The 11302-nt window shown below is 50.5% G+C and overlaps 2 protein-coding genes across 2 annotated transcripts in view; both read right to left on the bottom strand.

The window, feature by feature from the left end:
- CKAP2L (cytoskeleton associated protein 2 like) overlaps positions 1-2555 on the bottom strand; it is a 16834-nt gene extending 14279 nt beyond the window's left edge. Inside the window, exons 1-3 of the mRNA XM_006035525.3 lie at positions 2462-2555; positions 885-951; positions 14-80 (exon numbers count right to left, since the gene is read on the bottom strand). Of these exons, the coding sequence (XP_006035587.1) occupies positions 14-80; positions 885-951; positions 2462-2474 (147 nt within the window). The 5' untranslated portion in view covers positions 2475-2555. The remainder of the gene's footprint in view (positions 1-13; positions 81-884; positions 952-2461) is intronic.
- Positions 2556-4139: 1584 nt separating this feature from the next.
- On the bottom strand, positions 4140-11073 carry LOC112547978 (interleukin-1 beta-like). The gene is made up of 7 exons (XM_025191677.1): positions 11054-11073; positions 10178-10223; positions 8894-8930; positions 8260-8395; positions 6835-7014; positions 6458-6582; positions 4140-5332 (listed from the first exon to the last, which is right to left on the bottom strand). Exons 2-7 carry the CDS (start codon positions 10213-10215, stop codon positions 5123-5125), a joined length of 726 nt encoding a protein of 241 aa, XP_025047462.1. The 5' UTR covers positions 10216-10223; positions 11054-11073; the 3' UTR covers positions 4140-5122.
- Between the last annotated feature and the right edge of the window lie 229 nt (positions 11074-11302).

Below are 11302 nucleotides of genomic sequence, written 5' to 3'. Positions count from 1 at the left end.
TTTCCCTACTTACTGCTCCCGGTTTCCAAAGTGGGGGTTCCTGGAGAATCCGCTGGCTGGCTGAATCTTTTAAATAGGGCCTGTGGAAGACAAATGGAAATGTATGGTGTTGAGATAAAGTCAGAGGATGTTTTGCCTTGGAAAGCTCCTTTCTCAGGCCTCCCCATACCTGTACCCAGCTACACAGTCAGGCCAATAAAAGAGGTCACCCTAAGGAAGCTTTGTCTCATTTCTGGGCCATCCTGACTATAACCTCCCTCTGGCACTAACATCCCTCCCTCCCCCAAAGGATCTCAACAGGAAACACTGCATTATTGGGTTCAAAAGCAAGGAGAGGAGGGTTTTTTTTGTTTTTTTTAAATGCAGTTGGTCATTAACTCCTGGGACCTGGTGAATAAGATTATCCTATTTGCTCTATCCACCCCCTTGGCCTTGTTTAGTCTCTCTTGGCTTGGCAATGGCACTACAACCCTGATCATATGGGTCACCTTTATTCGTGTTGTTTTAAGAGAAGCTGAGATAGACCCTGCCCTGGGTGGCTTCAGACAGAGCTGGTCCTGTCCAGAGAAGAGGGCTGGATTCATTGGGACCCCCAAAGGTCCCAACCACTTGGGCTGCTCACAGCCACTTATAGTCCTGTGGGGTCCAGCCTGGGGGGATCGGGGGACCAGTCTCTCCAGATACAGCAGCTCCATACATCTGCCCGTCTCCATGACGTTATGTGCAACCCACCAAACCCCAGTCCACATTCTGCCCTGAGAAGAGAGTGGATTACGTCTCCCCTGCCTTTGGCTGGCCTTCACATCAGCATGCCTCACTTGAATCCAGCACAGAGAAAGCAGCAATGCCAAGAATTCGGAAGCTGACGCAAGATTCAGACTCACTTGGCACAGGGACATTTCAGCTTTCCTTTGGCAGCTAAGTATTCCTGGAGCTTTCTTTGCCGCTCTTCTGCAAAGAGATCATAGTGAATTGCAGCACATGCAGCCTGAAGACCCACAGCCCTTGGCAATACTCGTGTACAAATGAGAGTGGCTGATTTGGGGACAAAGAGGTCTCCCATCTCTACCGAAGATGCTGCTGGTAAAATGATGCTGCCTCCCACGAATTAATTTGTGCTCTCACATTTACCTTGGACGGTAAGACTACAAGAGGCGAGACTATCTTAGGGTGATGTCTTTTATTGGACAAAGTCATCGGGATAAATTTACACAAGCTCTTGAATGCAAGATGTTCTTTGGAAGCTGTGTCTGACTTTATCCCAACTGCATAAGAGATCGCTCTACAAAATCCTTGCCTCTCCCATAAGGTCTGGACCATTACGGCTATAACATCACGCAAGACAACAGGATACAAGATGACTTGTAAGGTATAAAGCAGAGCAGCCAACAAAAATGAAAAGGCAACTGGAGTCTCAGAGGATCAGTCCTGGTTAGGGTGAAACTAGGAGTGGGCTGGCTGCTACAGGGTATATTACATAGATTTTTTTCTATTCCTGGCTGCTGATACTCTGTCAATAAGCAACTGCTCCTTTCCCAGCGCCCAGCCCTTCAAACACCTCCCTCAGAGAGCTACAGGTAAGGTGGACAGGAGGACCCAATGCTTTCTCCAGGCAGGAACAGAGGGAGTGTTTCAGGCTGAGACACCTTTTGGTGAGCTGCTGCCAAATCTGGCTTCCAAGACCTTGGAAAAGGATTGGAAGGGATTCTCTAGCCAGATGGCTACAGAAGCTACCAGCCTGCGGAGACCTTCGCCTTTGGGCCAGTGGGGCTATCTGGAAGGCTTCTTCTACTTGGCCGTCCCTTCTCATGTGCCCTCTAGGTGGCATCTGCTCATCAAGAAGAGTCTGATACCTGGAAGTCCCCTAAAAACAGCCTCCAGTCCTCCAGACAGCTAGAAGACAGGCACAAGCAATCCAACCTAGGGTGGAAATGATCTTTCCCCCTCCCACGCAGAGATCAAGGAGATCTCTGTGCATTTCCAGCCCTGGGATGCACCCGCTCCAAAACCCTCGCAGGGCCCGTGCAGCTGACGGAGCGGGGGGCTTGAAGCAGGGGCCGAGATCCACTGCGCCGAGGCTGCTTGGTTGGACACTGAAGTACCTCAGGGCTGCGCCGAGCAGAGGGCGCACGGCCGCACAGCTCTGCCGCCATGGCTGGTCTCCCAGGGGCCTGGGAGCTGGAGTGGAGCCAGCTCCCTGTGCACACCCGCGTGCAAGCGCACAACCCTGCTCACACCCACTGACTGCACGCACGCGTGCGCCCCCCGCCCCTCGACATTCCACCGCTCAGGCCCCACCCCGCAACATTCCACCGAAGCCCCGCCCCTCAACACCGGCCCCGCCCCCATATCTCAACTTTCCACCCAGGCCCCGCCCCCGTCACGGGCCCAGCTCCCGGACCCCAACACTTCACCGCCAGGCCCCCGCCCGTCCGCTGCAGCACTCCCGGTCCGCGCTCACCCTGCGCCTCCATCCCGCGCCTCTCCCCGGCTGGAGCCTTCGCGCTGCTGCGCCAACCGCCCCGCACGTCTATTGGCCACCGCCTCCTTCAAACCGGCCAATGAGCGAGGGCGCCCCGGCGCGCGGGGCTGGGCCCATGTCGCCCCCCCTCCCACGCGGTGCGCGCGGTGATTGGCTAGGGCGGGTTATGGGCGGGGCCAGATGCGGGGGCGTCCTGGCAACGCCCTGGTCCCGGAAGGGCTGGGGAGTGCAATTAGCGGGGTTATTGGGGTAATTAGCGGGTAGTTAATGCCGCTGCACTGGCCTGGCACTGCGTGTGCTCGCGGCCGCTCTGTGCGCACGTCCCCAGTCACACCCGCATGCCTGTACATACGTGTGCGCCCGTGTTCACACCCATGTTATGCACGCACATGTATGTGTACACATCCCAATTCACACCCTGAGCATGTGTCATCCCTATGGTTACACCCACATGCATGCATATTTGTGTGCATACATCCATTTTCACATGTGAATATCTGTACATACGTGTGCACCCCTGTGGTTACACTCGCGTGTATGTACATGCCCATGGGCGCACCCACTTGTATGGACAGGCGTGTACACCTGTGTTTACACCCAGATGCAGGTCCACACGTGTGCATGTGCCCGTGTTCACCCCCACTTGCATGTGCTCTCCTGTTTATATGCCCAAGCCCCTGTTCGTGCACATGGGCACCTCCCCCCACATGCAGTCTTGCAGGCCAGCGCACCGGACCCACCTTGCATGTGACATAGACACAGAGGCAAGCCCTCCCCCTGGACCTCAGTTTGCCACATCTGTGAAATAGGTGGAGCAAGGAGCACAGAGACGTCCAGCCCCAAATCCAGCTGGGTTTTTATACACTTCACTATAAAAGCCTTTATACCCAGGCAGTGAAGCATTGGAGGCATGGTCTAGATGCTCAAGAAGACTGCAATTGATTTTACAAATCCAAAGGAAGAGACAGACATTTCACTTCAGGACTCATGACATGATATAGGACTATTCAGCCTGTTTTTGGGGCTTTTTTGCCCAATTTGTTTGCTTCTTTTAAACTTAAGAGATGACCTAGCAAATTAGCATGCTGGCCAGCCGTTATATCGGTGCCTGCTTTGCTCTTAAATGGAATAACATAGCACCAGGCCCTCTAGCATAGCAGGAAAGCTTCTGGTTTCTTTTTTACCTGGAGAAAAAGAGGTTTCATGTTATAAGTGCTGATGCCCTGTGTCATCTGTACCCTAGATCCTAGATGGGCCCATGCCCAGCTTCCTCTTGTTCTTTTTCTTGGTAAAATGGGAAGAGAAATTGGGAGGTGTTTTGCCTAAAATCAAACCAAATATATTGTTCTGACACCCCCAAAATATTCAACCCTGCTGCTTAAACTCTGGGGTGTGGTTTCCAAATGAAGCAAGGGCTCTGGGAGAAGAGAAAGAAAAGCTTTTGCAAATATTTTTCATAAATATTTTTCCCTCCTGCTTCCCAGATTGAAATCCAAGAACTGCTGTGCTAATGAAACAGATGTCCTACCCATGCTCATGGGTTTCTGTTGCGATCCCAAATCCTTATCCCAACAAATTGCACATTTATTCAACCAACTGCACCTTTATTAACTAGATCAACATCATACAAAAAAATTCTTCATCACATTGTTATGTAAATGTGTCTGAAATAGATCAGCATCAGATAAATAAATATTAAATAGATCAGCCTCATATAAATAATTCTTCGTTAGATCGATGTTATATAAATATGTATTAAACAGGTCAGCATAAATATATATATATATTAAATGGAGTTGCTCTTATAATAGTTAGTTTCATTCTAGTCACCTATCAGTTTTGGAGTCAAGTTTACCCTCAAGTTCTCCACATTTTGGACACAAAATGCATTGACATTTGCAAGATCCAGCAGGACGGCTTATTTCTTTAGTGCCTGCCTCTGAAAAACCTTGTTTCAACTGGAAATTTAAGAGCCGGGAGATTTTTTGATGGATCTGAGCTTAATTTAAAAAAAAACAAACTGATTTGGGAGGGGGGAAAAGCATGTTGATTTGGACCGGATTAGAGACCTGATCTCACACGATGCCTGTAAAGCATTTGAGAATCACACCTGGGGTCAGTGACCAAAGTTCTTGTTTGTAGTTTATGGGTGCTCTCGAGAGACTGTTGGGGAGTTCTGGACACTTGCCCCCCCTTTTTGCTGTGCTGGGGGTGTCACTATGTTCCTCTTAGTCTGATCCCAGAAGCAGGTCCGCCTGAATCACAGCCATTAGCATGCGGCAGAAGGCAGATGGCGAGGGACCATTTCAAGGGGAGTGAAAGGCATAGGCCAGTCATCAGAATTGAAGCCAGGGGTGGGCAAAGTGCGGCCCAGGGGCTGGATGCGGCCCATCAGGCTATTCAGAGGAACTTGCTTTTGAAACTTCTCTTGTCCTTTTCCAGGTAGAATAAAAGCCCCCAGAGGCACCCTGAGCAAAAGCAAGTTACCACAATATAAATACAAAATAAATAGCACAACAAAGTTCATAGAGAATTACAATGGCGTCATTCCAAAGCCACATGTATGACATGGACGTGTTGGAATCGCGTGAGTCTGTACATGGTACATACTAGCCTGAATCAGCCACAAATGATTGGAGATTAGCTCTCATATGTGAAGAAATTGGTGATGGCCACCTGTCCAGTTTGATTGACTGATGTAATGGGCTGTCTGTCAGTCTTGGAGGTGGAGATGAACCAGCCGGGGTGAGCAGCCAGCTCGAAACTGAACGTGTTGCCGGCATCAGTCTTGAAGAACAAGAATCGCTTCTGAGCCTCAGTTTTGATTTCCTGCATGGGCCCTGACACCTCCTGGGGGAAAGCAGAAGCCAGTGAGATGCTGTTGGAAAGGGGATGAGCATCAGATCATGGGAAGGTTGGGCTAGAAGGGACCTCAGGAGGTAACTTCTAGTCCAGTTCCAAGGCAGGAGTAAACCGCCCCCACTGAGTGTCTGTCCAAGCTGCCCTCAGAAACTTCCCATGATGGAGACTCCTTCTCTGGGCAGCCTGTTCAATGCTGGATCCCCCTTCTAGGAAGTTCTACTTCACTTCCAGCCTCAGTTTCCTCTGCTGCAGCTTGAGGCTGTTTGCTCCTAGCCCTGTCCCCTGTGTCCATGAAGAAAAGCCCATCTACATCCTCTCTATCATCGCCTTTCAGGTTGGCATCTAATCCCCACTCAGGCTTCTCTTCTCCAGATTCAGTCACCCTGGCTCTTCTAGCCTGTCCTCATCACTCAGGCTCCTGTTCCTTTTTGTTTCCCTGTGCTGGCCTCTTTTCAATCCACATACGTCCTTCTTGAAGTGCAAGGCCCAGAGCTGAAGCTATGTGAGGCTGAGTAGATGGGGAAAATCCCTTCCCTTGATCTGTAAGCCCTGTGGATACATAATATAACTTGAATGGGATTCTTCCCAGAATATGTGGGCAGAGAGTTAAGCCTCTGAGCCCATTGTCAGGATCATTTAAGAAACACTGAGGTTCTGTGGCACGGTCGCCTTTGAAGCAAAGCAGATGTCACTGATCGTTGTGACCTCACCTGCTCTGAACTGGGAGGAGAAACCCTACCCTATGACATCACAGTGACTCTTATGCCATTGGTGGCACTGGATATACATCACACTGGTCTCGGTCAATGGCAGACACCCAGGAATTCCCAGAAGCATAAGCATTTTAGGGCTTGATCACTGTTCTAATAGACCCAGCAAAGAGCTGGCGCTTGAAAGCCCCCGGCTTGAGCCCATGCATAACCCAGGACTAGCCACTATGTGTGGCTGACCCGCAATTTATGCATAGGAGCTGTGAGATCTTCAGGGAAGGGAATTATGACAGCAGCTAAAACCAAAGGGACCCCTGATCTGGGTGGCTGAGCCTCACATTCTATTGGCAGGATAGCCATAGGTGGGAATGGGCAGGCAGGGGCCCCAAGAGGGTGATCTCACCTCCAGCTGCAGCTTAGGGCTGCCATCAGCACAGCACAGACAGAGATTCTTGCTCGTGAGACGTATGGCCACAGGGCTATTGGAGGAGCCCTGCGTGGAGAAGTAGTAATCCAGGTTTAATTTCTCTGGGAAGAGAAAAGCAGAGGGAATCTGGCGTCAGTGCATTAAGCAAGGCAGACTTTCTTGAAACAGCCCAAGAAATTCCACCCTATGACATCATATTGCCTCCCACACGTTTGGTGGGCTGGAGGTACATCACATATCCCCCCAGACAATGGGATTGCAAGGGAAGGAGGCATCGTTGCCTTTTCCTGGCTGGCTTTGGAGAAGAGCAAGCCTGGCTTTGTTCATGGTTGGCTCAGATCTTGTTCCGTTACCTTCTTGCCTGGTATTAGGACCTTGAAGGTGCGAAGCCATCAGCTGGGCCTGGCCCTGAATGTTTTGCAAGGTGAAACCCTTGTGATCTACATCCCTGATGGTGAGCTGCTTTGTGTAGGCGTATCTGTAGGTTGAAGGACCTCTGAAAGTGATGGCGGAGTTGGTGAAGGAGACAGCATCTGTAAGCACAGGACAGGGAAGGTTCATCAGACATGGAGCAGAGCATGGATCTAGAGAGAACTGGATCCCCCCAGATCATAGAGTCATAGAGAAGTGGGGCTGGGAGGAAACCCCAGAGGTCATCTAGTCAAGCCCCCTGCCTGACACAGGATCAGCTGCGTCCAAACCATCCCAGGCACATCCATCATCTAAATGCTACATAAGACTGCCGTCAGCCTTGACACAGCACACACCTAAAATCTGACCCTACCACAGGAAAGCAGGGGAACCACAGCTGCCAATGTCCTGCTTCTATAAAAGGTTTTTAATAGATGCTCAAGAGATCCCAGGTAGAGGTCATGCCTCTGCTACAGAGAAAGGCAAACCTCTCCAGTCTGTACCAATCTGACCATGGGGTAAAATTCCTTCCTGATCCCAAATGAAGCATCAGTCTGAGCCTGAGCCTGAGCAGAGGGGCAAGATCCTTTAGCCAGGAACCTCTGGGTTTGGTCCCAGCAGGAACACTGGCATAGCCCAGCCACTATTCCTAGTCTGGGCTGCAGCCAACACTCAATGCGTCTTGAACAAGGCTTAAGAAACCCTGAAGTGTAGTAGAAAGGAGGGAAGGGGTCAACCCTGCCAAAGCCAAAAGCCTGAAAAATCCCCATAGTTAATAGAACACAGGCATAGCTAAACCTGGATCATCCCAGTGCCCATCCAACCTCTCCTTGAACACCTCCAGTGATGGAGAGTCCGCAACTCCCCAGGATGCCTACTCCACACCCACCCTGCTCTACCAGGGAAGAAGTGTTTCCTGAGATCCAACCTAAACTTGCTTTGCTGCAACTTCAGGCCATTGCTCTATGTCCTCCTCTCTGTAGCACAAGAGAGAAAAAGTGCTTTCCCTCTTTACGACAGCCCTTCAAGTATTTGAAGACTGCTATTATGTTCTCTCTTAAGTGCCTTTTCCACAAGCTGAACATGGCTAGCTCTTTCAGCCTCTCATATGACTTGCCTTCCAAACCTTGATCATCTTTGTTGCTGCCTCGGGACCCTTTCTAACTTCTCCATGTCCTTTTTAAACTGTGGAGCCCAGAATTGCACATAGGCCTAATCAAAGCGGGGTGTGACTATACCATTGCCCTCCCGGATCTGCCCCAGGCAACATGCCCCTAATGATGCAAAGAGTGAGATTCCCCAAGGTCTAGACATGCTCAGATTTCAAGCCACCTGCCTCTAGAAAAGAAGATACTGAGGGTTCGTACCTTCAACCCAGTTGTTGAAAACGGTCAGCAGCTCGCTGTTTGTACTTCTCTTTTCCTCACACTCTTCTGGGACCTTGCACTTGCATTTGGGGCCTCTCTTGAGGCTGGGAAGAGGATCGAGGTTGTAGAAGAGGCCCTGTGGAGTGGCAAAGCAGAGGGCATTAATAGCTAGGAAGCAGCCTGAGACCTCTCTGTGCTGTTCTCTATGCCTTGTTGATGTTCAACTTTATCTGGTCCTCACACAGCCTGAGCCTCAGACCTGGCTTAGGCTCATTTCTGGCTTGATTATACTGGAATAAAAGCACCTGCAGACAGTTAGAAAAGCTGTTTGAGGCAGGAAGCTGGGAAGGTGAGGCCAGGATGGGGCAGAGAGACAGGGCTTCTGGGGCATGGGGCTTGCTTGGAGCAAGAGACAGGGATTTTCTTGCTTTCTGCTGCCTTCAGGGAACTCAGTAGAAGCAAGACTCCACCAAATTCATCCTCAATTCATCCTTCCTAACTCTGCGTGACCCCAGATGGCTGGGTCTGGTGGGGTATATAAGGGTGTGGGGATTATTCAGCACAGTAATTGGCATGAGCCTTTGGAAAGTCAGGGCCAAAGACAATTGGCACAAAAGCAAGCAGGATGTATTACCTCTGTTTCCCAGGGGTAGTCAGTCTTGTAACTGTAGCTATGGAAAGAAAACAAAAAAAGCAGAATCAGTGCCTGATTGTGGGGCTGAGGGGCACTGGGCAATGATATAAAGAGAGTCCTTCAAGCCTAGGTTCTGGTTGATGCAACATAAGATACATGTGTGAGGGTCTCCTGTCACATATGTGCCCTATGCGGATGCCCTGGCCCCCAGACTGAAGGCGTCCTGGCTTCTGGGGCAGAAATCATCTTGTCTTTTACCATTCCTGCCCTTCCAGCCCCACTTTGCTCTGATTCATTGCTCCCTATTGGTTGAACCTTACCCTTACCCCTTGGGAGAATGGCTTGGATTGGGCAAGACCATCCTAACCAGTCCCATCTCCTCCATAGCTATGGATGGAGACCAAAATAATTCAGGGAAAACAACAGGCATCTTAGACCCACCTGGTTTTTCCCATTTTTGTTGTGCAAGTTCTAGGAAGAGCTGATCTGAGTAGTTTCCATCCCTTTTAATGTCCTATTAAATACAAGCTGCTAATGGAAACCAATAACTGATATACCATATTTCCTGGCATACAGCACACACTTTTTGTCCCCCCAAAACCAATGTCTGGAAATTTCAGTGTATGTTATATGTGAGAAATATGGTAAAAGCAGTTTCTGGCATGAAGTGCATGCCACCCACCGGGTTCAGGTCAGCAGGGAGGCCAGGTTGCTATATAGTTAGTTATTACACGGAAAGAGCTTTTCCCCTTCATTCTGCTTTTCAAGAACAAAGTGTCTTATATTCTGTGCTGTGTTGTATGCAAGAAGATATGATAACCTCTGTCTTCTTTTGCCAGGTAGCTGGGGAGCCATTGCAAGCCTTGCCTGGAGTTTTCCAGCCTTGGGCTCATCCAGGACGGGCATAGTCTGGCTGGATCACAATACTGCCCATATTAGGGAAACTGAGGCATGGGGGCAGGGGGGCTGTGACTCACAGCTGGGTGGGGTGTCTGGCACCCACACCACAATCACATGGGTCCAATTTGGGTTAACACACTGCCTTTTTTTTTCGGCATTCCTCCCCCCTCACTTCACACTGTCTTCTCTGGGATCTTGGGTAGATCACCAAAGCCTGCCTGGTACAGGCAGAGCTGCTGTTCCTTCATGTCTTATCTCTTAGGGATCTGAAGCTTCCTGTCTGCCTACAGCTGTTCCCAACGCTGGCACCCATCACCCCTGTAATCTGTTTACCACCCCCGCCCCACTTTCTGGTTCTGGAAGGGAGCAAGAAGCTGTGGTTACCTCTCCAACTCTGCGTAGAGATCAGGCACTGTGGCCATTGCTGCTTCTGAAAGAGGAAATAAACCAGGGTTGCAGATCTGGAGTGCTCTCTGCCGGCCCCCCACGTTGCCTGCTACAACTACCATTCCCACCATGGCATCAAGGGCTAGCTGTATCTCCTCATCAACATCTGGGGTTCCTTCCCTGGCTCCTCTAATGAGATGCGCCCTTGGTTCAGGAGCTTGGGAATTGGGAGATAGATCCTCATCTGAGCTTGAGGCAGACCCTGGGTTTGCAGAGGTTGCCTGATGCTCCACAATAGAAAGCTTTGGGTCTGCCTACATTCCTTGAATGCCCCTATCAATGACAGAGCCCAGTGTGACAGGATGGATGGATACCAGGCTGGCCATAAGTCCATAAGGATGTGTGAGTCTGTGGTAGACCCCGGGACCTCCTGGGACCGCCCAGCACTGGTATGGGCTCCATAGAAACTCAGGATACCTATCCTGCTCTCTGGGGGATGTCTGATGGCTCTCCATTGGGTTGATCTCTCCCACCCACCGTTGCCTCTCTCAGCCATGCCCATTCTCCTTTGCTTCTAAAAAACCATACTCCTTTCTCTATGGTCCCCACCAGCCAGTTCCTAACATCCAAGGGAGTAGGTGGACCTCAGCCAGAGCTGCCAGTCTGCCTCGCTTCCTGATAATTTCTCCTCTGCTGAGCAAAGCTGCTACTGCCACCCTTGGCTGCCTTTGTAGCTCTAATAATTCTGCCTGGGTGCAGAGAAAGGAAGCTGGTATTTCTCGTGTCAGCCAAGCCTCCCAGAGGGGAATCATTGCAATCCCAACCCACCTCCCCAAAGGTCCCAGCCTGGGAGGCACGGAGAAAGGATGTTACCTGCTTCTGGGAGGTTTCTGGGAGCAGCTGCCGGAAGATCTGACTGATTATTCTGGAGCCTTGAGGTGTTATTTATAGCCTGGAGACTGGTTGGGGGGGGAGGGGAATTTGGACCTTTCACAATGGTGCGCACGTCATTCGAGTTACGTGAAAGTTATGGCTTGGGAAGGGATTTGGGGGAAGGAAAAAGAGTGTGGAGTGGGGGCAAAAGATGGGCAAGGTGCAGTTTGCTGAGTGCCTAAATCACTT

This window comes from Alligator sinensis, unplaced genomic scaffold, assembly GCF_000455745.1.
Source record: "Alligator sinensis unplaced genomic scaffold, ASM45574v1 scaffold1462_1, whole genome shotgun sequence".
Classification (NCBI taxonomy): domain Eukaryota; kingdom Metazoa; phylum Chordata; order Crocodylia; family Alligatoridae; genus Alligator; species Alligator sinensis.
This window is presented reverse-complemented; position numbering and strand designations above follow the sequence as displayed.